This window comes from Eschrichtius robustus, chromosome 1 (assembly GCF_028021215.1).
Source record: "Eschrichtius robustus isolate mEscRob2 chromosome 1, mEscRob2.pri, whole genome shotgun sequence".
In the NCBI taxonomy this organism is placed as follows: domain Eukaryota; kingdom Metazoa; phylum Chordata; class Mammalia; order Artiodactyla; family Eschrichtiidae; genus Eschrichtius; species Eschrichtius robustus.
The window spans coordinates 133,212,910-133,239,245 of NC_090824.1; the positions used below are offsets into that span (position 1 = coordinate 133,212,910).

General features: G+C 36.7%; 1 protein-coding gene across 2 annotated transcripts in view; it reads left to right on the forward strand.

The window, feature by feature from the left end:
- The window catches only part of ARIH1 (ariadne RBR E3 ubiquitin protein ligase 1), a 116,945-nt gene that overhangs the window by 49,166 nt on the left and 41,443 nt on the right, over window positions 1–26,336 (forward strand). For both annotated transcript variants that reach the window (XM_068555043.1, XM_068555034.1), the window contains exons 3-4: window positions 16,106–16,250; window positions 26,226–26,318. In XM_068555043.1, the coding sequence (XP_068411144.1) occupies window positions 16,106–16,250; window positions 26,226–26,318 (238 nt within the window). The remainder of the gene's footprint in view (window positions 1–16,105; window positions 16,251–26,225; window positions 26,319–26,336) is intronic.

The following is a 26,336-nucleotide window of genomic DNA, read 5'->3' on the forward strand; positions in this document are numbered from 1 at the left end:
ATTTGTAATCAAAACACTTTCTTTTTAGAAAAGGAAGAGAAATTCTATATAGACAATATAATCAATACCTAGGAGACTCAAGAGAATCAACTGATAAACTATTAAAGTGACTGTACATTAGAATCACCTGAGAATTTTTTTAAATGCCAATGCCTAGGCCCCTTTCCATTCCTCCCTCTCCCCTCACCCCATTAATACCCTTGGAAAATGAAAAGAAGCATGGAATGTAAGGAGGTTTAGCTTCAGTGACGCTGTGCACCTCCCAATTCGTGAGTATAAAAATGAAGGTTACTCATATGATAATCTTGTAACTATTTAGGATCCCAGGAATTACAAAGTTAGACAATATGGCCGATAAATTTTGTTACATAACATTAAAAAAAATCTTGCTTCCCAGTGGGTAACACAGAATGTATTCAAGTATTATTTCGATTCATTTGACATACTTAAAGATGATTCTTAGTCAAAATTGTGAAATGTTTTAAATTTAGTCCTCTCTACTCTCCTTTCTTATTTCCATATACTAGGCATATAAATGTTTCTTTTATTTTATTCATTAGTGAGCCATAGTCCCAGCCCTGGAGGGAGGAATTCATGGTCCAGTGAGGGCAATAAAAGTATAAATAGATTCTTGCCATTAATTCTTCTTACTTGCCCCCCCGGCCTTCTAGTCTGCAGTTTAAACAGATCTGTCCTGATCCTAAAAACGAGCGATTTATTCTTTTTAAAAATACGTTTTGGTGCAGGTGGGGAAGGGGCCATTTTAACTTTTTGGTCTCTTTTGTCTCTAGTAGCCGTTTTCCAGACCTTTGCTGTTTTCTTTCTTACCCAGCCTTCTGCTTTTTAACTCTATAGATTGATTTCATTTCTGTTTTACAAATTAAATAGAATTTTCTCTATTCACTAGGTTTCTTCCCATGCTTCTCCAGGTGAAGCAAAACAGAGAAAATCGGAGAATCAGAAGTGCAGCAATAACAAATCTGTCCTTCTTCTTTTAAGGCCAACCTTTCCATCTGGGCTTTGATTCTATCATACTTTTTGTGGGATGTTCCTTCCATTGTTTCATTTGTCATATCTTGAACCGTCTCCTTTTCTGGTGTTATCAGTTAGGGATTTTAGTTGTAAACAAACTTTAAGAGGTTAAGTGGAAAAGACATTACGTATTGAGAATCAGCCACGAAGTATGTGAGTCCAAAAAAATGCCAGAAATCAGAGTCAGACTATTCTAATGGAAGAGCTGTTGCTGTTGCCATTGGGCACAGGCATCATAGCTCGTAGCATCAGGTATTGGGCGTGTGACACCACGACTAGTACTTCTGCTATTGCAGCCTTTGAAAGCTGGGTATCTCCTTGCCTCTTTGGTAGAATGAATTTCTCATTGACCCTTCTTCAGTACTATACATAAACTAAAGATCAGCCTGCTCCTGCCAGGCATTTATCCTCCCAGCAGGAGAGACTGAGAAAGTGAGTTGTCCTTCTCTTTCTTTTTATGACAATTCCAGCTTCTGTCTGCCTTTCTGAATCTTCTCTTTATTTATTTCTTTTTTTTTTTAATTAATTAATTTATTTTTGGCTACGTCTTCGTTGCTGCTCATGGGCTTTTCTCTAGTTGTGGAGAGTGGGGGCTACTCTTCGTTGTGGTGCGTGGGCTTCTCATTGCAGTGGCTTCTCTTGTTGCGGAGCACGGGCTCTAGGCACGTGGGCTTCAGTAGTTGTGGCATGCGGGCTTAGTTGCTCCGTGGCATGTGGGATCTTCCTGGACCAGGGCTCGAACCCGTGTCCCCTGCACTGGCAGGCAGATTCTTAACCACTGCGGCACCAGGGAAGTCCCCTCTTTATTTCTTATACTACACATGAGTAGTACAGAACTTTTAAGGTGGTCACCAAATTCATTTTTGTGTTGCCTCAACTTTGGAAATGTTTCCTTTATCTGACCACAGGGTTTCTGTGGGTGTCAATGTAGCCTATTAGCTCCACAGCTCTAGGGAGCACCTTTGGAATTATACTGTCATTGACCCTCTCCTAGCATGCCTTTCTTATTGTCCTGTGTCCTAATTGTTCTTCAAAACCCAACTTAAGGTTTACGTCTAAGATACTTTTCTTATTTCTCAAGATAGTTAATTACTCTTTCCTTTGTGCTTTAATATGTATTTGGTTTAATATTTCACAACTTCTGTTAGAGTTCCTTGTGTAGAAAATACCTCACTAGTCTTTCATTCCTAGCACCTAACACAACTCCTAATATATATAGTTAGTGTTTAGTAAATATTTTAATTAAATTCAGCCCGTTCTAGGTTTTGTTTTCTACAATAGAACTTTTATTTAACTTACTACGCGCATGTAAATCAGATTTTCGTTTGGCAGGAGTTAGAGCCAAAACGCCCCCACCACAGCCACCCTGTGCCAAATTAAGCTCCTTTAAAGTTGGTAACAAGTAAAAGGTCAGTTATCTTCTTTCCTGCAGCTGAGATTTCTTCTCTTACAGTTATTTTAAGACTCATTTTAGTTGACAGTATATAAGGTGAGTGTTAATGAGTTAACTGGCCTGTCTGAGGTGAGGGGAAATACAGGTGGCTGATGACTCACTACTTTAAATGGACTGGCATGATCAAAGAATCTTAAAAACTGATATCAGTCTTTTCCAGACTATGTTACAAATAGCTTTTCACTTTTCATTCTGAAGCATTAACACCCATTTAGTGATTAGGTACTAGAGTTAGCCCTTGTATGTTATTATGATAGTATGGAGCTTTCCTTAAACACATTAATAATAGTATATCGTTTCACAGTTAACTGCTGGAATGTGAAAGTAAATTTGGTTTGTCAGATGCCTGGCTTTTGTGATAGCATTCATTACTATTCTACAGTATAGTGAGGTCTTTCCTCTTTAAACAACTCAGGTATTATTGGGGAACAGTGTGTGGAAAGCAGCAAATGTACTATCTTATTATACTGTAGTGGTTAAGAACATGGGATCTTTGCTCCACCACCTACTACCTGTATGAACTTGGAGCAGTTTTCTCCTTTAGTTACCTCATATGAACTTATTTCCTTTTTTTTTTTTTTTTTAAATCCGTTCTGTTTTCCCTAGTCTCCCTGCTATCTTGCTGCTTTATAAATTTCAAGAATATGTTTGACTCTTAGTTATGTGTAAGACATTGAGCAGAAGTTTAGTGATGAATAGGTACATGCAACAATGTATCATACGTAGTTTCTATCCCCAAGGTACTTAGATGTAAAGTTTTATGGGAATACATAAAAGGTTATTTGTTTCTCTTTTTTTTTCCCACTGCTGAATATGGTTGTCTTTATTTTTTTCCTTGCCTAGCCCTATCTAAACAAAATAAAACTACAGGACTGAAATTAACAACCCATTAAAATCAGTAATAAGGTATGAAAATTATGAAGCTTTTTTTTTTTATTTTGCAAGTAATTAAGGGTAGTTAAATTATTTAAAGTATGCAAAGTCCAGAGAGCCAGGGTAAGGTCTCCAAGGCTTCCTGGGGTAAGGGATAGGGTCAAGAGGAACCTTGAAATTTGAAAGATAGAGGGAACACATGACATCAAAGTGTAGGCTAGAAATTTCACTTAAAAGAAAATAACATTTCTGAAAATATTGACAGGAGCAACAATAGTACCTGCACAGTAGGATTGTGAGGAAGGAGAGAGACTGCCTGTAGGAAAAAGGAAGCATATCTTTACATTAAAATAAGACAAGTTTCAAACTTAACTATGTTAAGTATGATAATGTTTCTACTATAGAGATCAGATGGTTGAAAGATGGTAGAAGGTAATGATTCTAAAAGAAAACAAAAACAGCATTGACCTTTTTTTCTACTTAGCCCAGAACTCATTCATTCTGTGCACTATGGAGAGTGATGTGTGAGGCGTTTTATCATTATCAAAGGGTACATCAAAATAGATGATTTTTTTCCCCTGTGTGTTTTTCACTGTAAAAGACGTCTGTTTTTTATGACAAGCTTTAAAAACTTGTTAAAAAGGTTTGGTTTTCAACACATACAAAAGGTTATTAAAATCTGAAATAAAAATGCTGCTGTGGCTCAGATCTTGGCCTGCTAGTCTGCATGCAGAACTCTTCTGGCCCACGCAGACACAGAGGCACGTGGAGCTTTTCCCTTCTGGCTCCATAAAAGGCTATTTCTGACTTAGGTGAGAAAGAATTTATTGATGAGATGGCATTTGATTGGACCTGGAAGGGCGGAGGGTGGAAGGGCAATGTGGGAATCTGGGCATTTCAGGTTCAGAAAACAAGTTGGCGTGGAGGAAGTTTAAGGAACATGCATTGAATGGTAATGAGATTTAGAGTGGCTAGAGTACATGAAGAATAGAGGGGAAATGATTGGATGTGTTTAGTAGGAAGTACATTATGGAGGACCTTGAAAGCTTAGCAAATAAATTTGGACTTCTTTCCTATTGAGTAAGTTGTTTTATGCAGAAATGTAATATAAGAGCATTATTGTAGAAAAAAATCTTACAGTAGCAGTATGAGCTGATTGGAGGCAGGAAGACGAATTGGAAGACTATTTCAATAATACAGATAAAAGGAAAATGTTGGCTTGACTTAGGTTGGTGACAGTTAATTGAAAGCAGAGTGTTGATGTAAGAGATGTGAAGGAGTTTTAACTGAGACAGAAAATACAGGAGACTGGGAAACTTCTGGTAATTTGGACCATTCCATCCACTAAATACAATAATACAAGCTAGATGAAATATTGAAACATCTTTTAAAAACTCAAGAACATCAAAGAATGGACTTCCCTGGTGATGCAGTGGTGAAGAATCCACCTGCCAGTGCAGGGGACACGGGTTCAAGCCCTGGTCCGGGAAGATCCCACATGCCGCGGAGCAACTCAGCCCTTGCGCTACAACTACTGAGCTGGCGCTCTAGAGCCCGCGAGCCACAACTACTGAGCCCATGTGCCACAACTACTGAGCCCATGTGCCACAACTACTGAAGCCCGCATGCCTAGAGCCTGTGCTCCGCAACAAGAGAAGCCACCGCAATGAGAAGCCCGTGCACCGCAACGAAGAGTAGCCCCCACTCGCTGCAACTAGAGGAAGCCTGCGCACAGCAACAAAGATCCAAAGCAGCCAAAAATAAATAAATGAATAAATAAATTAAAAAAGAAAGAACATCAAAGAATTAGAAAAATAGGAATTACAGTGTTAAGGCCCAAGAGAATGTGGAAATCTAGACAAATGAGCCAAGCACCGCAGTCTGCTTTGCCCTAGAAGTATGTGCTGATCCAGAAGAGGTGGCTAAGAGACTGAGATGTGATTTTTGTTGGCCTTTGGTTAGTGGGAAAAAAGTTGGAGTTCTCGGCCCACAGAGAGTGGGGATTAGGTAAACCAGCTCCTCTAAAGACTGAAGATATATTCAGGTCATCTGGGTGGCCCAGAAAACCTTAAGCCTTGAACTTAGATTAAGATGGTCCCAGGCTGTTAATGTACCCAGGCACTTGACAGAAGCAAGTGTAAATCTTTTCTAGGGAAAGAACAGTAAGGCCTCAGACTACTTCCTCAAATTATTTTTGTAATGAAAACATACTAATTTGGGACTCCAGATGTTAGAATTAGTCAGACATAGACTAAAATAGGTATGCTATCATAAGGGAACTAGGAAGTATGAGCTGTTGTACAGATTTGAAAAAAAAAACTTACTAAACAAAATAAGCAAAATTAACTCAGTGGATTAGTTTAACAGCAGGTTGGACAAAGCTAAAGAGAGGTTTAGTGTACTAGAAGATCAAAACACTTCAGAATTAAGTACACACACTAAATGATGGAAAATACACGAGAGAAGTTAAGAAAATAGAAGATAGAGCAAGAAGGTCTCCATTGAGTTTAGAAAAAGAGGAGAAAATGGGGCAGAGATGATATTTGAAGGTAAAATGGCTAATTTTCCAGATTGGTAAGAGACAAAATTGCCCTAAGAAGCTTGACAGTTCCCATGCATAATAAAATACTGTTTCATTGATTCTAAGATGTAGTTTTTCACATCTTAGAAATCTGTCGAAATCTGAATGCATCTTTCAATTGACGGCACCTTACAGTCCAACAAGATTGAAAATTTGACTTACGTGAAAATTTCCCCATTTCACTTTCTGATAAGATCATGAGATTTTGGTACCAAAACATTTTATTTTTTTAAATTAATTAATTAATTAATTTTTGGCTGCGCGGGGTCTTTGTTGCTGCTTGCGGGCTTTCTCTAGTTGCCCTGAGCGGGGTCTACTCCTCATGGCGGTGCGCGGGCCTCTCATTGCGGTGGCCTCTCTCGTTGAGGAGCACAGGCTTCAGAAACGCGGGCTTCAGTAGTTGTGGCTCGTAGGCTCTAGAGCGCAGGCTCAGTAGCTGCAGCGCACGGGCTTAGTTGCTCCGCGGCATGTGGGATCCTCCTGGCCCAGGGCTCGAACCCGTGTCCCCTGCATTGGCAGGCGGATTCCCAACCACTGCGCCACCAGGGAAGCCCCCCCAAAGCATTTTAGATTTTATGAAATATGGTAAAAAGAAATCCACATTTTAAAACATAGTGAAACTATAAAAATAAAAAAATCATAAAAGCAATAAAGATGCAAGAAAGATTACTTTTAAAAAGTGTAAGAGTGTGTGTATATGTAATGTATATAGAGGGAAAAATAGATATAGAAAGTGTGTATTATACTTACATTCTTCTAGAGAACAGCTGACTTCTCAATAGCAAAAGGGGAAGTGATGGTAGGATGATACCTCAGTAGGTGAAAGAAAATAAGTGCTATGGTAGAATACTGTAATCATGGAAAATGTATTTAGAAACAGTGCTATCTTTTAATTAATATAGATGGCTTTATGTTGTACCTAGCCTTTGTTTTTTTTTTAAGCCAATATTTAAAATTCTATCAGTGTTGATTAAAGTCTCAAATATTCATAATTGCTATTTAAGCAACTATTTGAATGTTAAGGGGAAAAAAATTGTGGAATGCAGCCTAATTTGTGCTAAAAAGTGTATAAATGAATGTTAAGTGCATGTATCAGGATAGTAATGAGCTAAGCATTCATCTTAAGCCTCAAGTTAATGAGCTAGATGTGTCAAGATAGAAAAAGAGCAACAGAATAAATTCAGAGAAAATAGAAGAAGAAATAACAGAGCAGACTTTAATAAAATGGAAAAGAAACATACAGTAAAGGGGATTAAGAAGCCAAAAGATGAGATTAGCCAAGAAAAGGAAGCACAAATAACCAATATCAGTAATGAAAAGGAATGTCACTTTGAATCCTGCAGATATTTAAAAAAAAAAAACAACCCAACCTCATAAGATATTGTGAATAACTGTGTTGAAATTTGAAATTTTACATGAAATGGATAAGTTCTTAGACATTTGCAATTCATAAAAATTCACATAAGAAATAAAAAACCCATATGAGACTATAACTATAAAGTGAAATTTTCTATAAAGTCCAAGTCCAGATGGATATACTAGAAATTTTTACCAACATTTAATGAGACAGTAACTCTAACCTTATAATATATAACTTTATATTAGAAAACAGAAAAAGAGGATCCTTCACCTTCTTAAGTCTATCACAATCTTGATACTAAAACCCAAAGAAAAATTAGAGTTTCTATCATGTAAATAGATGCAAACAAAGGGAAACAAAAACCCAAAGTATTTGCAAATTGAATTCAGCAATACATAAAAAGGATAATATTCCAGCATGGCCAGCTGAGATTTATCCCAGGAATGCTAGGTTGGTTTAACCTGAAACAATTAAATATGGTTGGTCAGTTAACAAATTAATGAGAATAGTATTTCAGTAGATGCAGAGGAGCAGTTGCTAACAATTAGTAATCATTCACGATTTTAAAAAGAAACCATTAGCAAACTGGGCATTAAAGGGAACTTTCTTAATCTAATAAATCTATAAAAACATCTGTAGGAGATATCATAGTTCATGCTGAGATGTTGAAAATATTTCTCTTTTAGATGGAGTTCAAGACATGGGTGTCTGTTATCTTCACTTATGTTCAACATTCACTTCATACTGAAGGAGATCCTAGCCAGTAGTATACCGAAAATAATAATAAAGTATAATGGTTGTAAGGCAGATGCTAAATAGTTAATATTCACTGATGATATGAATTGTTTACATTGAAAATCCAAAGGAGTCTACAGATAAGTTGTTAAAATAAATGATTTTAGAAAGAAATATAAAATTTTTATTTTTTTCTCTTAGCATTTACATGCATATCTTTGACCCAGTAATTCCACTCACAGGTATATATACCTAACAGAAAGAAATATGCATGTCTAAACTGAAAGTTGTATATAAGCATGTTCATAGCAGTGTTATCCATACCAGCTCCAAACTACAAACAACCCAAATGTCTATAGATAGATACACAATTGTGGTATATTTATATAACTGTTCAGCAGTGAAAAATAAATGAACTAGAGCTACGAGTGACTACATAGATGAATCTTAAAAACTGTCATATAGAGTGAAAGGAAAACAAATTCGACAGAATACTTATCCCCTGTATGGTTCTGTTTATATGAAATTCAAAAACAGGCAAAAATAAGTTATATTCTTTAAGGGTGCATATTTAGGTGGTAAAACTATAAAGAAAAATGGGGTAGTGATTATCTCTGGGGGAAAGAGGAGCTTGTTACTGAGAAAGGGATGTTTGGAGGGTTTCTGAAGTACTGGCAGTTTTCTAGTTCTTGTCCTGGGTTGTATGATGCCCCCTGCATCTCCTTAGTCCCTGAATTCTTATCACATTTACTGTTAAGTCATTTTGACTTCCTGAAGTTAGGTACTATTTTCTATACTTCCCTAAGCATTCTCCTCCTACCTCTTGCATACTTAGAATGACATACTGCAAATAGCTGTAGGTTTCTTTCCTTCAAAGCAATTAACATTGCCGCTAACTCGCACAGTTCCCACATATGGTTGGTTAATCTGCGAGGGAACTATATAAAAATGATCTTAATTATATACTGTCTCATATTTTGATAGCTTATTCTTGGTTTTAGCGTAGCGAGATTTTTAAACATACTTTGGTTTATAGGCTCTTAACATTGACAACCTGTGGGTTTCCGTTAAATATATTGAAACACCGTTATCAGAATAATAAAAGGGTATTTCTTCTTGTACTCAAATCATTTTTGTCTTTCATTGGAATCAGACCCATTATTGCATAAATCACAAGTAGTTTATTTCATTTTATTTACTGAGTTGTGCTGTTCATGTATAGCAGGAGGAAAAGACCATTGAGCAGAGCAGAGGGTGTAGACTTCCCTTGCATGCACATATCTGGACAGGGGGCACAGAAACTACTGTCTTTGTTTTCTTTGAAGTAAAACATAGTTTTAAAAAATAGTATTGGTTCTTGTCGTTTTGGGGGCCGTGGTCTCTTGAGAGCCATGGTCTCTTTTGAGAAAGTAATAAAAGCTTGGAATCCGCAGGGGAGGGGAATGAGCATGTGTAAATAAGTTAGAATGTTTTGGGTACTGTGCAGTTGTTGAAGTGCCAGGGGTTTCAGGTTAGCAGAACTTGGTAAATTGGAATAATCATAATCAAGCCAAAGAACATGGACAACTACCAGTGAAGATGACACGTGCGTATTTAAGTGTGGCTGGAATACCCAGTGAAACCAACATATGTGTCTTCTGAGGCCTGTAGTGTAGAGTTCTCTCTTCTCTGTTATGAAGGGAATCGTTATTAGCTTCTTCTTACAATGTCCAGCGTAGTTTCAGATCTACCTTGAAAGTTCATATGAGAATGAAGTCTTATTCTTCCAAAAAGTCTTTTAATTAGCAAAATATTGGTAATAGATAAAGCTGGGTGGTGCGTATGTGGGAGTTCAAGTTATTTTTCTTTTGGCTTTTGTGTATTTAAATTGTTCTGTAATAAATGGGAATGGGAGCCTTTTTGGAAGATGGCATAGTTATTGTGTTTCTGTTATGATTTTGCTAATTCAAGCCTAGATGGAGTTATCTTAGATCTGTTTCACTGTGGTTAGTTTTCTTAATACACTTGCCTTCATCAAGGCTTAGAACCAAAAGGATAAAGTATGCAAGAACACAGAAAGGTTCTTAAAAATTATGCAATAAGATTTTTGTACTGCAACTTGAAAGTAATATTATCAGTATTTAGTAACTTTTTTGTCAGGTGGTCTTTTGTTTAGCAGTAAGCAAGCTCAGGAGATTTTTTTTAGTATCCTGCTGGGTTTTTGGTTCTGTTTTGTTTTAGGTTGCATTTTCCCCTATAGGGGAAAAAAGTCTATCAGAATCTCAAAAAGTATTTCTTTCTTAAAAATACATAATCGGTACATTTATTTAGCTATAAACCATGTATAATAATATTAAAATATGAGCTAAATTTATCTTTTAGACTAGCATAAAAAACCCAAAACTTTGAAAGCAAGTTTTTATAGACTTGTGTATGTCCTCATTAGATCTTTTTTCTTACGAGGGCCAAAAGTCTTCCTTAGAAAAAAAAGATTTTCTATCCCTAAATCCCTAGACAGTTAACTAGTTCTCTGGAATTCTGAACTTCACTTAGTAGAGGTTCATATGTTTGCTAGTTAACCTTACATTCTAATTTTAGTCCTTTTGAAAGAATACCTTTAAAAACCACAAAGAATGTGGTAAATCTTTTAATTTGTTTAAAGTTTACCTTCTACTTCAGGAGCCCTTTTTAAATTTAAATTTTTATCTAAGTAACACAATTAAAGTTATTGAAAGGTTTTAAGTTTTATTTTAAGGTTTTAAGGGGGTTATAAATGAAAAATAGTGCTCAAATCATCAGTTCTAATCTCATTCCCCCAAAGAAAAAGAACTCTTCAGTAATTCTTAATGACTTGCTTATACTACCATACAGTATTAGATCTACTGGCTTCTTTCTATAGAAGATGAGGAATAAGCTCTGAAAATAATGTTTATATGTAAAGACTGGAGAAAGCCTTATCTCCTGGTGTGTCTACTCTCTTGTTCCGTTTTGCTGGTTTAAGACGCGTTTTCATGCATTATCTATTATTTTTGCTTTTTATAAATATGGCAGTTTTTATTCATCCATAAGATATAAATGAAAATCTTTTCCTTTGCACCTTTGATATTTTTCCTTAAATATACCTTTTCTAAAAGTGGAAAGAATTACACAGTTTAGAATCAGGTTAATGGGGCAAAGGATGGTTGAAATGGCAATTCCTAGAAGAGATGTTGATGTCACAGATCTTTTTTAGTGCTTTGTCAGAACATAAAGTATAGAATAATTGTAACTGTTTTGTTACCTTTTGAAATTGAAGTCTGGTACCCATAAAATGCCACATGAGAATGTGAAACAAAAATTATTTGGTTATTTAGAAGTAAAAGTTCATTTACTTCTATACATGTTTATTTGTGGAGATATATATATATATATATATATATATATATAAAATAATGTATTTTTATAAATTTTCATATATATGTTTGTGTGTTTTAGCTCTCTCTCAGGTTTATAGTAGTAGATAAGTGATGTATAAAAATATATGGGAGCATTAAAGACCTATAAGGAGAATTGAACTCTGGTAACCCAAAAATAAATAGTAGAAAAGCCCAGTATATAACTTTAGATTAGCTTAACAGTTTTGCTTTTCCGATTTTGTTGTGAAAATAAGTACAACTTCAACAGTGATCTTTTTATGAAGTATGAAGCCCCAGTGGCTTTTAAAATAAACTCATAATGACAAAATTAAATATTGACATGGCAAACAGTGATGCTAGTCATTCAGAATTCAAGAAGAAACTTTAGCCAGTGATACACCCCACCTGCCATGTCTCCCCTCTCCATAACCATAATTCTTGTTATGTGGTATATTTCTGTCTAATAGTCAAGGAAAATGAAAAATTAAGATCTAGATTTTCTGGAAGGTTGGCTGATTAAGTGCCAGTTTGCTTAACTATATTTATATAAACATACTGAATGAACAGAAGGAACCCTAGAGAGAGAAGAGGGTTTATAATCTCTACTGAAGAACCTTTCAGATTGCCCTTCTAACAATCTTTTTGGTGGCGGGTCTTGCAGGATCTTAGTTCCCCGATCAGAGATCGAACCCAGGGCCCTGGCAGTGAGAGCACAGAGTCCTAAACCAGTGGACCTCCAGGGAATTCCCAGCCATTCTAACAATCTTTAATCTAGGCCATGTGAGAGATGGGGTGGGGATACTCTAATCATGCCCTTGCCCCACCGAGGAAAGGCGGGCTGAAGGAAAAACCACTGCTATTCTGTTTTTCTTTTCATCAATATGATTTTCTCAAAAGGATGGGAAAATTTTGCAGGAAAGGAGGGCAGCAGTGTCCTAGCATAATCTTTGCAGCTGTTGACTTTGGTCAAAGTCAGTGAAGCAGAGGGAGAATATGTGTGTTAACTCATTAAATAAGGTACCTGAACTTCAGTGCCTCACATTGAATTAGTCTTTCTCCATTTTGGTCTGTTTTTCACAGGCAAGGGTGTATGTAAGAGCCAGCAAACTGAAGGAACTTTCAAATATATAGTGACCAGGTATACAAACTGTGGGGAGTTAAGAATCCACCTGTATTCTTGAGCATAGTAGTAGTCCTTAAGAAAACTATCATAATTAGCAGGCTGAAAAAACCTTCTTTGTTCTTTTAAGAAGATTAAAGTAAGCATAGACTCTATGAGATAAGGGATCAAAGATAAACTGATGAAACAACAGAACAAGACGAAAAGGAAGCTGACAGAACTAAGAAAAAAAATAAAGGGACGAGCAGTAATCTTGCAGAAGTTAAAACCACATTGGCAACAGCAAGAAATAGAGCAGATACTATGGAAAATGGAGATATGTAAGAGAAGAAGAGGACAAAGAAAGAATTAGTAGAAGGTAGACAAGGAGGAAAATTAGCAAAGGCTGGGTACAAATCAAGCAGGTCTTAATAACTAAAAGCTCTTGAAGTAATTACTACCTGAATGGCATTTCAAAAGAGAAAGTTAAATGCTAAGATAAAAACCCTACAGAACTAAACTTAAAGAATGAAGAAACCTTGTATATATGTCAGTTGAAAAATGATTTGAATTCTAAAATGAGAATTATTTTGATCACAGACTTCAATAACAACGGGTACCAGAAGAAAATGGAGGCTGTCAATATAGAGAATATTGGGGGTGGGGTGGGTAGGATTTTGGCCAAAGTGAGCATTTGAATACAATTAAACATTTTAATTATGTCTAAGTAATTAAGGCTCTCAAGCTTAGGAAACAAAAAGCAGTTTTTACTATTCTTGAAAGAAAAGCTATATAATGTCAAAACAGTGTAATTAGTGAAAAAATTATGTAAAATGACAATCAACTGGGAAAAGCTCCAGGAAGTTCCAACCAAAACTATAGAGTTAAGTGTAGGGTCATATAATACAAGGACAATCAATGTATTATTGAAAGTTGGCGAAATAGGTTTAAGTACCCATTTTAAGTTATGTTTAGTAAAAATAAATTAGACTTCAGTATCTTCCAGAAAACCATAGCAGAGTCACTGGTGGACAAAACAAGTAATAAATAAAAATAACAAATTTTAAAATGTTACATTTCTGTAAAATGGAACTTAATAAATGAAAAAAATTTCTAGGCCTGCCTGCTGTGATCTGCAATATGAGTGGATTCTTCAACTCCCCATTCTGTTTACCTGGGCTGTATTTGAAAGCTATTTGCCTTCTATAATGGACCAAAAACTATAAACTCTAATATATTGCTATCTTTAAGAAATATTCCTAAATAAAGGAATTCAGATTTATTATCAGGTATCATTAAAAAGTCACTGTTTTCTTTAAAAAGAAATTGAACACTTATAGTAAGATTCTTCTAGGTACTAGGGCTACCTCAGTAATAAAATAGTCCTCATAGGGTTTACATTCTAGCAGGAAAAACATAAAATGACGATTACAGCGTTAGTAATGTGATGTGTTGTACGGGAGTACAAAGTACTGTGAGGATGTAATACAAGAGAACCTTACCTAATTGAAGGGGGAGGAGCTGTCGAAGATTTGTTTGAGGAAGTGCGGTTTAAGCTGAGACCTAAAGTAAATGGTTAGACATTTGGCTTAAAATAAAATGGAATCCCTGCTTTCCCCCTTACTACACAAAAATAATTTCCATGTGAATCAACAGTTTTAATGGAAACAGTGTAAAGGAATGACCTAAATCATGAATGAATTTTTATAGTCTTTGGGTATAGAGATCTTTTTAAAAACTTCATATGAAATCCATAAATCACAACAGTGTTGCATGGTAAATTTGCCTACATAAAAATTAAAAATGGCAATTAAACACCATTAAGCAAGATTCAAAGGCAAGTTAGAAGCTGTGGGAAGAAAGCAATCCATAAAACAAAGGGTTACTCTTCCTGTTTACATACTGAACTCATAAAATAATAGCAAAATCTTCACAGAAAAATTAGTGAAGTTCAGCTTCAAGTAAATTATAGTATATACCTACAGGGAAATATTATGCAACAATGAAAGATAACGTAGACCCACCCATGCTCATGACAAAGATGTTACAGATTGTTCAGTGAAGAAAGCAGGTAATAAGCCTGGAATATGAGATTATATGAAATATGCACATGTCTGTTTGTCTGTATTTGCATAGAATGCTGTCTAGTCTGTTCACCAAAGTATTAGGAGTTGCTAATTTTGCGTAGTTAAGTTTTAGATGCCAAGAGTTTGTCTTTTCTTGTGAGCATGAATATTTTTTTATAAAAACAAGGGGTTTAGTTGGTTTACCTGTTCATATTAAGTGTTAGCTTCATACGTTTTCTATTTTTCAGATAAAACTTACATCTTAGGTTTTTTTCAGAGATAACCTTTGTAGTAGAGCATTTGATTTATCTGCTCTATATATTTTGATCAGGGACAACTTCATATGAGTTCCCCTTTTATAATATGTTGACATTTTGATTGATAACTTGACCAGTTCATTGACACATAACTGTAGTCAAAGTATTTATAAAAAGATATTTATCAGTCTTAGGAGAGTGATGTGGATTGTTCTCATGAGTGATTTTCCGGAGATATAGCAAATGCTTTGAACAAAGCCTGAACAAGATTTCCACTAAAAATATTGAGAATCTCTTGAGTATTGATTATTTTTAACTTGAGAACCTCCTGTTTAGAACATTGTAGTTATTTAAACCTAGACTTAACAAGCTAAAAAGTAAATTGATCAGATTCCATGTTAATGTTTTTGCTGGTTATATTGATTCACACATTGAAAGTTTTTCTATCTATTGCTTTTCCATTTAGAATATTAAGATATTTCAGGAGGCCAAAGACCATGTCTTAACTGCATTAATGGGAGATGTTGTGCTAACTATTTACCACTGTCTTCTGTCAAGAAGTTTACAGTTCAGTTGAAACTCTGTAGCTAGTACTTGCCATACCATGCTGTTGACATATTAGATGGTGAACTACTTCTATATATTTAGATACATATTTTATGAAAAAGCTAATGTATAGATGATTTGATATAAAAACTTTTGAAGATAGATTTTTTTTGTTTCCTCCTTCCCTTTTCCTATTAAAAACTATTTTAAAAGAATATTTAGAAAGCAAGTCTTTTGTAGAATGAGACACATGTAATAGTTTCATTTTTTAAATGATTTGTGGGATAAGGTATGCTTTATAGGTGGTTTACTTGCTAATATATTTAAAATGGTATAACTAAAATTATTAATAAAATGAATTCATTGGTATAAAATATAGCCTAGCCTTCTGAAATACCATTACTCTTCATAAGGTCCCACTTAGAGATAGTACAACTTTCATCCTTAGGTTTTAATTGTAGTGCTGTTAATATACTAATAGCTTAACCTCTCATGATAGAAACAAAGTAAAAAGTGTCAAAATAGCAACAAAAATTCAATCTGCTTTCATACACATATGCTTCTATTTGCTACAGTTTGTAGCCATACAGCTTATTTCTTCTGAGCAAGAAAGGTTATGGTCTTGGTTTAATTTACTGCATTGACTTTCCCTATAGAAAATCAGGTTTTTGGAGAGCTCTAACGGTGTGCTATTGCTGGGCTCTCATCCTTTCTGTTTAAATAATGCAGGTACTTTGATGGAAACCTGGAGAAGCTCTTTGCTGAGTGTCATGTAATTAATCCAAGTAAAAAGTCTCGAACACGCCAGATGAATACAAGGTCATCAGCACAGGATATGCCTTGTCAGATCTGCTACTTGAACTACCCTAACTCGGTGAGTATCTGGTAGTTTAAGGCTAGCACTGACTCTGTATTTCAGAGGGTAAATCAACTTTTCATTATTTAAATAAAGGAAGATCTGGGAGTCTGGGATTGTAGCAAAGCAGTAACCTATCAATATATTAAGGATAAAGAAAGGGAAAGAAAGAGTAAGAGCTTGTTCTCTCTCAGTCCTCCCCCATTTGCTGTGTGTGGGGGTGTGTGTGTGTGTGTGTGTCTGCGTCTGTGCTGGGTCTTCGTTGCTGCTGCTTGTGGGCCTTCTCTAGTTGCAGTGAGCGGGGGCTACTCTTTGTTGTGGTGCGCGGGCTTCTCATTGCGGTGGCTTCTCTTGTTGCGGAGCACGGGCTCTAGGCACTCAGGCTCAGTAGTTGTGGCGCACGGGCTTAGTTGCTCCGCGGCATGTGGGATCTTCCCGAACCAGGACTCGAACCCATGTCCCCTGCATTGACAGGATTCTTAACCACTGCGCCACCAGGGGAGGCCCCCATTTGCTTTTTAAAGCAGCAACTTGTCCAAGTTGTCATTACACACTTAAATCTTTTCCATTTTTATATTACCACCATGAGAGAATTGTGTAATAGGTAGGCAGTGAACAGAATTATTTTCCATCCAAATTAGATTTAAATAGGTTTAAAACTAAGTTTTTAGAATAAATACCCAAAACACTTATAAAATGTCTTTAATGCTATTTCACTAGGGAGCTTTCAGGGTTTTCAGGATTTTCACACAGATCCATTCTAATGGAGATTCTTTTTTTATGGCTTTTTAAAAAAAAATTTATTTATTTATTTTTATTTTTGGCTATGTTGGGTCTTCGTTTCTGTGCGAGGGCTTTCTCTAGTTGTGGCAAGCGGGGGCCACTCTTCATCTCCGTGCGCGGGCCTCTCACTATCGTGGCCTCTCTTGTTGCGGAGCACAGGCTCCAGACGCGCAGGCTCAGTAGTTGTGGCTCACGGGCCTGGTTGCTCCGCAGCATGTGGGATCTTCCCAGACCAGGGCTCGAACCCGTGTCCCCTGCATTAGCAGGCAGATTCTCAACCACTGCGCGACCAGGGAAGCCCTAATGGAGATTCTTTAGTACAAGTATCACTCTTAAAAACCTATTGAATTTAGATGATTAACTTTGGTATATCTAGTGAAGAAATTTTAGGCTTAAATAAACATAGTCTTCCTATGAAGGTACATTATTAATAACCATAGGAAAATTACATTTGTGGCAAAAAAAGGGGGTTTAGTTACTTGGAATTCACCTCTTAAGATGTTTCAGTATATCTAAGAATAATTTAATTATACAACAATTATAACTACCTTGTTCATATTCTCTAATAGTTAAGCAGCTTTTTCTAGTAATTAGTGTATACCAGGTCATTGTCACCCATGTTATATATTTTAACATATTGAAGGTTTTTCATTGTTAATCTTAGAGTTTAACATGTGTACCTCTAAAGGTTCCCATTTGAAGGGAATTAATTTGTTTACACATACAGGTGCTTAGAAAAGAAGTTTTAAAAGAAAGTTAATTACATTCTCTTAGAGAAATGGAAAATCAGAGTTAAAATAATTTAGTAGGTAAAATGCTGAATTGAATTTCCAAATTCTCAAGTTTTGATCACAGCTCTAACACTAGCTTTTTGGCTTTGGGTAGTAAATCATCTAATCTTGCTGGGTCTCAGTGTTTTTAATCTTTCAAATAAATTGAGTAAGATATTCTTTCAAATCTCTATCAGCCTGAAACTACTATTTATTCATTTCCCTCTCCTTAAATCACAGTCCTAACTTAAGTATTTAAAAAGAGCAATCAGCACTGCTATTAAAAATACGTTAATTTCATGTTTTGACCATTTTATCATCTTTCTTTAATAGTTGACATTTGTGTAGTGTTTACAGTTTATAAATGTTTCTGTGAGGTAATACTGAGACCCAAATAATTTGTCCCAGCTTATACAAGGTTTCCTTATTCCTTGGCATTTCTCTTCGTGTTCTATTATAGCTGCTCCTCCTTAGTTTAAATCTTAAATGTAATTTGAGTACTGAAGCTAGCTGCTTGCAAATAACCCCTGTAACTTCCTCAGTGCCCTTGGTATTGGCAGTCTGAACAAATTAGAATTGAAAATCATGAGTAGATATTCACTGTGTAAATTGTGCTTGCACTTGTAACTGATGATGGAGAAACCACTATTTATTCATTCAATCATTCAACACACCAGGCACAATTCTAAGCGTTAGAAACAACGGAGAATAAAGGCATAATGCCTGCCTTAGATAATTTACAGGTTAGCTGGGCAGATAAGTAAAATGACATAGTCAGAAAAAATGGTAAGTGCTTTGATAGGGCATGATACTGTGAGAACATGTTGGAGAGACACCTAACCCAGTTTTGGATCAGGGAGAACTTCCCACAGACACTGACATTTGAACTAACCTCTGAAGGTGTGGTAGTTAGGTAAACTAGGAAATACAGAAGCCAAAGGAAGAGAATGCAGTTCCAAGAATGGTAAACAATGCTAGCTTCAGAGAAAAGAATTGAAAGGTGAGTTTGGAATTAACAACAAGAAGTTGACTGATGATCCTGGAAGGTTATCAATATTTTCAGTATTGTGGTAAGATGGGAAACCAAACTGCATGGGCCGAAGAGTTATTGACTTGAAGGTAGTAAAGGAAGGGGAGGCAATAAATATACAGATTACTCTTTTTTTTAAAAAAATTTATTTATTATTTATTTTTGGCTGTGTTGGGTCTTCGTTTCTGTGCGAGGGCTTTCTCTAGTTGCGGCAAGCAGGGGCCGCTCTTCATCGCGATGCGCGGGCCTCTCACTATCGCGGCCTCTCTTGTTGCGGAGCACAGGCTCCAGACGCGCAGGCTCAGTAGTTGTGGCTCACGGGCCTAGTTGCTCCGCGGCATGTGGGATCTTCCCAGACCAGGGCTCGAACCCGTGTCCCCTGCATTGGCAGGCGGATTCTCAACCACTGCGCCACCAGGGAAGCCCCAGATTACTCTTTTAAAGGAAGTTTGGCTATGTAAATGACAGGAAAAGCAAACAGCAGCATGGGTTGGAAAGTAAGTTAAAGTGTTAGGAAAAAGTAATCATGGTGAAACTAGGACTTCTTTTCTCACAGTTTTTAGGCTAATGAAGAAGGATAATTTTAACCTCTTCAGTTTTGCAAGTAAATGTCACCTGAGATTCTTCATTCATGCTTTATTAATTGGATGGATGATTCTTTACTTACATTACTTAAATAACTCCCATGTTTCAGTTTCCACTACTCTCTTCAAACACTGATACTAGCCTTTTATTATTGTGTATCTTTGATACCTTTCTCCTAGAAAGCAACTTTGCTTTATTACAGTGCCACATGAAAACAGATTTTAAGTAAATGCTTCTGACAGCTTAGTTTATAATACTTTGGAGTTAACTATTTTGGGTGGTCTCTTCTTTAAAAACAATTTCCTGAGATTTTGGAACACTCTTCAAGTTCAGAGATTCCTCCCCCATCTCTCTGCCCCCTTGTGTTGTGGCCAGTTCAGGGGGTTCCTGGTCCTGGTAACAGTTACTCACTTTATAATAATGTTCTTTTGAATCAAAGCATAAGATTTAGCTCTACTAGGAAATATAGCTTGGGCTACCGTATCATTTTTATGACATAAATAATTTGTATTTTCTAAGAATAAGATATATTAAATAGATAAAAGCAAAGTTGAAGATTGTGACGGTTGTCCAACCTCTGCTTCCCCATCCCTGGGGCACTTCTGAATCTTTGTGTTCTATCTTCCTTTTTAACTCATTCCATTTTACAGACGAGGGAACTGGTGCCCTGATTATTTGCTCAGTTTTTATGAACAAAATGGCTTCAAGCTTAGAGATTATATGGGCAACTTCTGATAGAAGAAAGATAATTCTTAATATTCTTTTCTTTGACATTAGTTGCTATCTGTGTAAATGGTGGAGATAAATGAAACTTTTAAGAGTATGTATTCTTTTTTCAGTTCTTTTTCTTCAGCACCATTAATTTCTGTTGTAGATAATATTTTATATATTTTTAGTGTATTCTTGGTCAGATATATTTATGATATAAACAGGGGTAAGTTTAACGAAAAGATAATCTGATCCCCTGTATCAGGGAAAGACCCAGGGAGCCAAGTAGGTAAACACAAGGTAGTAAGGGAACAAATATATCAGAGGAGGAGGAAGGAAAGGGAACTAAGACAGACAGGATGATACCCTGATATATCCATGATGATAAAACTCTTTTTTAAAAAAAATTATTTTACTTTTGGCTGTGTTGGGTCTTTGTTGCTGCACGCGGGCTGTCTCTAGTTGCGGTGAGCGGGGGCTACTCTTCATTGCGGTGCGCGGACTTCTCATTGCAGTGGCTTTTCTTGTTGCAGAGTATAGGCTCTAGGCGTGTGAGCTTCAGTAGTTGTGGCTCACGGGCTCAGTAGTTGTGGCACACGGGCTTAGTTGCTCCGTGGCATGTGGGATCTTCCCGGACCAGGGCTCGAACCCATTTCCCCTGCATTGGCAGGCGGATTCTTAACCACTGTGCCACCAGGGAAGCCTGATGACAAAACTCTTGAGCACAATGAATATGTCTTTATACTACAGGTTAGTTTTTGCTTTATCTTTGGACATGCGTGTGTGATTTATTTTTCTAATTTATCTTGTTTAGTCTTGTTATCTATTTAATTAGAAAAGTTATTGGGGGACTTCCTGGTGGTCCAGTGGTTAAGACTTTGCCTTCCAGTGCAGGGGTTGCGGGTTTGAGCCCTGGTTGGGGAGCTAAGATCCCACATGCCTCCCCGCAAAAAAAAAGCCAAAACATAAAACAGAAACAATATTGTAACAAATTCAGTAAAGACTTCAAAAAATGGTCCACATCAAAAAAAAAAAAAGTTATTGGAAAGGGAGGGGAAAAAAAGCTTTCTTTTTGTCCTTTTATCTTATCTTATAATGAGTCCTGGTGTAGAAGTCCCAGAAGTAAAGGTGTTACTTACAGTGGTCACTTACTAACCATTGTGACCTTTAATCTCTCAGTCTTTGAAAAACGAATAAAGCACATGAGGATGTGTATGTGTTCTTTTTTTTTTTTTAAGGCCATTTTCTTTTTATTTATTTATTTATTTATTTTATTATTTATTTATTTATTTTCGGCTGCGTTGGGTCTTTGTTGCTGCACACGGGCTTTTCTCTGGTTGTGGCGAGCGGGGGCTACTCTTCGTTGTGCTGCGCAGGCTTCTCATTTTGGTGGCTTCTCTTGTTGCGGAGCACAGGCTCTAGGTGCACGGGCTTCAGTAGTTGTGGCACATGGGCTCTAGAGTGCAGGCTCAGTGGTTGTGGTGCACAGGCTTAGTTTCTCCGCGGCATGTGGGATCTTCCCGGACCAGGGCTTGAACCCGTGTCCTGTGTTGGCAGGTGGATTCTTAACCACTGCGCCACCAGGGAAGCCCTGTGTATGTGTTTTTAAGTCACCAGTAAAACATGTTAGAATTGCTGATACATGACTCTACTGTATTTGTCCTTTACAGAATGCCCCTTCTCATTATAGTCTCAAAAATCAAATACTCTCCTTTAGTAATCTGGCAACAGGTTAGTGCCAGATCTCCTTCACTACTGGGGAGTAATGAGAATAGATTCTTTTACTGATTTCCCATATCTTTTTTTTAATGGATGAGAATATTGATTTCCCAAATATTTGTCTTCACTCATTTTGTGAATGAGTTAGAATCATTGTCAATCTCTGAATAGCACCATATTTTAAAAAATTAATTTATTATTTTTTTTTGGCTCCCTTGGGTCTTCGTTGCATGCAGGCTTTCTCTAGTTGCAGTGAGTGGGGTCTATGCTTCATTGCGGTGCGTGGGCTTCTCATTGCGTTGGCTTCTCTTTTTGTGCGGCGCGGGCTCTAGGCACGCGGGCTTCAGTAGTTGCAGCACATGGGCTCAGTAGTTGTGGCACATGGGCTTAGTTGCTCCATGGCATGTGGGATCTTCCTGGACCAGGGATCGAACCCATGTCCCTTGCATTGGCAGGTGGATTCTTAACCACTGCGCTACCAGGGAAGTCCCCATATTTTTTTTTTTTTAAAGATTTATGTATTGTTTCTTTTTAATTTATTTTTGGCTGTGTTGGGTCTTAGTTGCGGCACGTGGGATCTTTCGTTGCAGAGCGCAGGCTTCTCTCTAGTTGTGGTGTGCAGATTTTCTCTTCTCTAGTTGTGGTGCGCAGGCTCCAGCGTGTGTGGGCTATGTAGTTGTGGCGTGCGGGTTCCAGAGCACATGGGCTCTGTAGTTTGCGGTATGCAGGCTCTCTAGTTGAGACTCACGAGCTCAGTAGTTGCAGCACGTGTGCTTAGTTCCCCGATGAGGGATCGAACCCGCGTCCCCTGCATTGTAAGGCGAATTCTTTACCACTGGACCACCAGGGAAGTCCCTGAATAGAACCATATTTTAACCTTGATATTTTCCATGATTTGTTCTGTAAAACCAGTCTCAGGGCTCTGAAACATTTTCTTCCCCGGCTACTTTCCAGGTATTTTTTATATAGTTGATATGCTATAATATTGTATCCTGACTATTTTCATCTATATCATAAGCAACATCAGAAATTTTGTAAGCATATTTCAAATAACAGCTAATTAGAAAATGTTATAGAATTTAAAATGTCACTATAAGAGCCACAGAATGAATAAAAGAGCTGGGAATAAACTTGGCAAGAAATATGAAAGATCTGTATGAAGAAGAGGGGAGATAAATGAATGCCAAGTATTTGGAAAGATGAATAATAATGAAATAAAGAAAAAGAAGAATAGATTGATGGCGGTAGGGGGGGAACTAGTCGTACCAAATTCAGGAATAGGCAGTGCAGTGATTTCCCTGGTGGCGCAGTTGATAGGGCTTTGCACTCCCAGTGCAGGGGCCCCAGGTTTGATCCCTGGTCAGGGAACTAGATCCCACATGCATGCCCCAGCTAAGAGTTCTCATGCCACAACTAAGGAGCGTGCAAGCCGCAACTAGAATCTGGGGCAACCGAAAAAAAGGAGTAGGCAGTGCGGTGGAACAGGAGAGTCAAGTATACATGAGGAGAATTTAGTATATAATAGGTATATTATAATAGTATAGTATAATAGTATATTATATTAATATTAATAATTATTAATTATATTAATAGTATATAATAGAGGAGGCATTTCAGATAAGGTGGGGTATTTAATAAATGGTTGATGGAACAACTTGGTAGCCATCTGGAAAGTTTGATTCTTACCTACCTAACTGCTTATATCTAAATTAATTTAGAAGCCATAGATTCTAAAACTAATACATTTTGCCTCATATGAATAAAGAGCTTCTGCATAGCAGCAAAATGTAAACATTGAAACTGGGAGAAAATATTTTCTACACTTACAAACAGCCAATTTTCTACATAAGTAGAAAACCCCAGTAAATCATTTAGAAAAAAAGCCCAGAGGAAAAATGGGCAAAATAGGAGAAGAAATTTCACAGAAAAAGAAATATACAGCCTTAAATCTTTTTTCAAATGTTTAAACTTCACTCATAAAAAGAAATTAAAATGAACACTAATGGTAGTTACTTCATTTTCACCTGTTAGATTGGCAGAGATCCAGGAGTTGGATAATATACTGTTTTGACATGGGTCACCAAGGTTTTGACATGGGTCACCAAGGGTCACCAAGGTCATATTCCCACCAAGGTTCTCTTCTGTAGTGTAAATTGCAACACCCCCTATGAACAAAGCTTTGTAATAATCAAACTGTAAGTTTATACTGTTACAGTTTCACTTGTACAAATTTTTCCTGATACACATTCATTTAATCACAAAGGTAATAATAATAATAATAAAGAAAACCAAGATGCAGAAGAAAGTTTGTGGTACTTTTACTGTGTGTGTACCTGTGTACATTAGAACATCTCTGGAAGAATATAATATGTAAGATATTGGAAATAGTGATTACTTCTGGGTAGAGGCAGAGGACAAGGTAGAGAAAGATGGGGATGAGGGAGACTTATTTTTCCAACATAAACTCATATTGTTAAATAATTGTCTTTAACATCAGCCTATATTACTTATTCATTTAAAAATAATTTGGTAGTAAATATTGTAAAATATTCTTAAACTAAAATATGATAACCATTGGACTTCCCTGGTGGCACAGTGGTTAAGAATCCGCCTGCCAATGCAGGGAACACGGGTTTAAGCCGTGGTCCGGGAAGATCCCACATGCTGCGGAGCAACTAAGCCTGGGTGCCACAACTACTGAGCCTGCGTGCTTCAACTACTGAAGCCCGTGCTCCGCAACAAGAGAAGCCACCACAAGGAGAAGCCTGCACACCGCAGTGAAGAGTAGCCCCTGCTCACTGCAACTAGAGAAAGCCCGCGCGCAGCAGCGAAGACCCAATGCAGCCAAAAAAAAAAAAAAAAAAAAAATTCTAAAAAAATAAAAAAAATAAAAAAAAATATGATAACCATTATTTGTCTTTTGAAAATACAGTCCTCTAGACTCTCTTAATATTATTTAAAGTACCTACTTTTAATATCTCATTATAGAAGATAGTATCCTTCATTTAACCAGCCGTCAAACTGATAGTATTTCAAATCATGTAACTAGTATAAGATTAGACCAAAATGTTACTATTGTTCTTATTATTCAAATGTTACTATTTTTCTGAGTAAATATTTTGGTTTCCATAACATTTTATTTTCTAGGTTAGCCATGTTCCATGCAGCTCCATGAAGTGCTGTATTGGTGTCACATTTGAAAAATAACAGCTTTGGGAGCTCCCTGGTGGTCCAGTGGTTAGGACTTGGTGCTTTCACTGCCGTGGGCCGGGTTCAGTCCCTGGTTGGGGAACTAAGATCCCACAAGCCGCGTGGCGTGGCCAAAAAATAAAAATAAAAAATAAAGTAAAATAACAGCTTTATTAAGATGAATTCACATACCATACAACTTGCCTATTTAAAGTGGTCTTAAGTATAGTCACAGAGTTGTGCAGCCATTACTACAATTAATTTTGGAACATTTTAGTAACCCCCCAAAGACCTGTTCCTTTTATAGTCACTTCTCATTCCTTCCCAAGCTTCCCAGCCCTGAGCAACCACAAATCTACTTTCTTTCTCTATGAATTTGTGTATTATGGACATTTCATATAAGTGGAATCAAACAGTATGTGCTCTTTTGTGATTGGCTTATTTCACTTAGCATGTTTTCAAGGTTCGTCCACATTATAGTATGTACCAATACTTTGCTCCCTTTTATGGCTGAATTATATTCTGTTATTATTGATATTTCACATTTTGCTTATTTGTCAGTTGATGGACATTCGAGTTGTTTCCACTTTTGGGTTATTGTTGATAATGCTGCTGTGAACGTTTGTGTACAAGTTTTTATGTGGGATGTATGTTTTCATTTCTGTTGGGTATATACCTAGGAGTGGAGTTGCTGGATCATACGATAATAACTCTGTTTAATTTTTTGAGAAAATGCCAGAGTGTTTTCCAAAGTTCCTGTAGCATTTTACATTCCCACCAGCAGTGTATGAGAGTTCTGATTTCTCTACATGCTTGTCAACGCTTTTATTATGTCTTTTTGATTATAGCCGTCCTAGTGGGTGTGAAGTGATGTCTCACTGTGGCTTTGATTTACATTTCCCTGATGACTAAGGATACTGAGCATCTTTTCATATGCTTATTGGTACAAACTTGTTGTGTGCCTTTCCTAAAAATTATAAATATCTACTGCAGATGCATTTCTCATTAATTAGGTGTTTTGTGTTCAATGAATTTGCGTGCATAGATTTCACCACCTAGAAGTTCATTTTAGGAGCCCATCTAGTCATGTCAAATTGGACATTTTAGCCACTGCGAGAAATGTGACCTAATAGAGCCTTATTGAGTCACTATGTATAGTGATTCTCCTGATAATGTCTTTTCAAAGTCCATGTATTATTTTTGTTGCAGTATTTCACTGGCCTTGAATGTGGACATAAGTTTTGTATGCAGTGCTGGAGCGAATATTTAACTACCAAAATAATGGAAGAAGGCATGGGACAGGTAAAAATGCTAATTTGT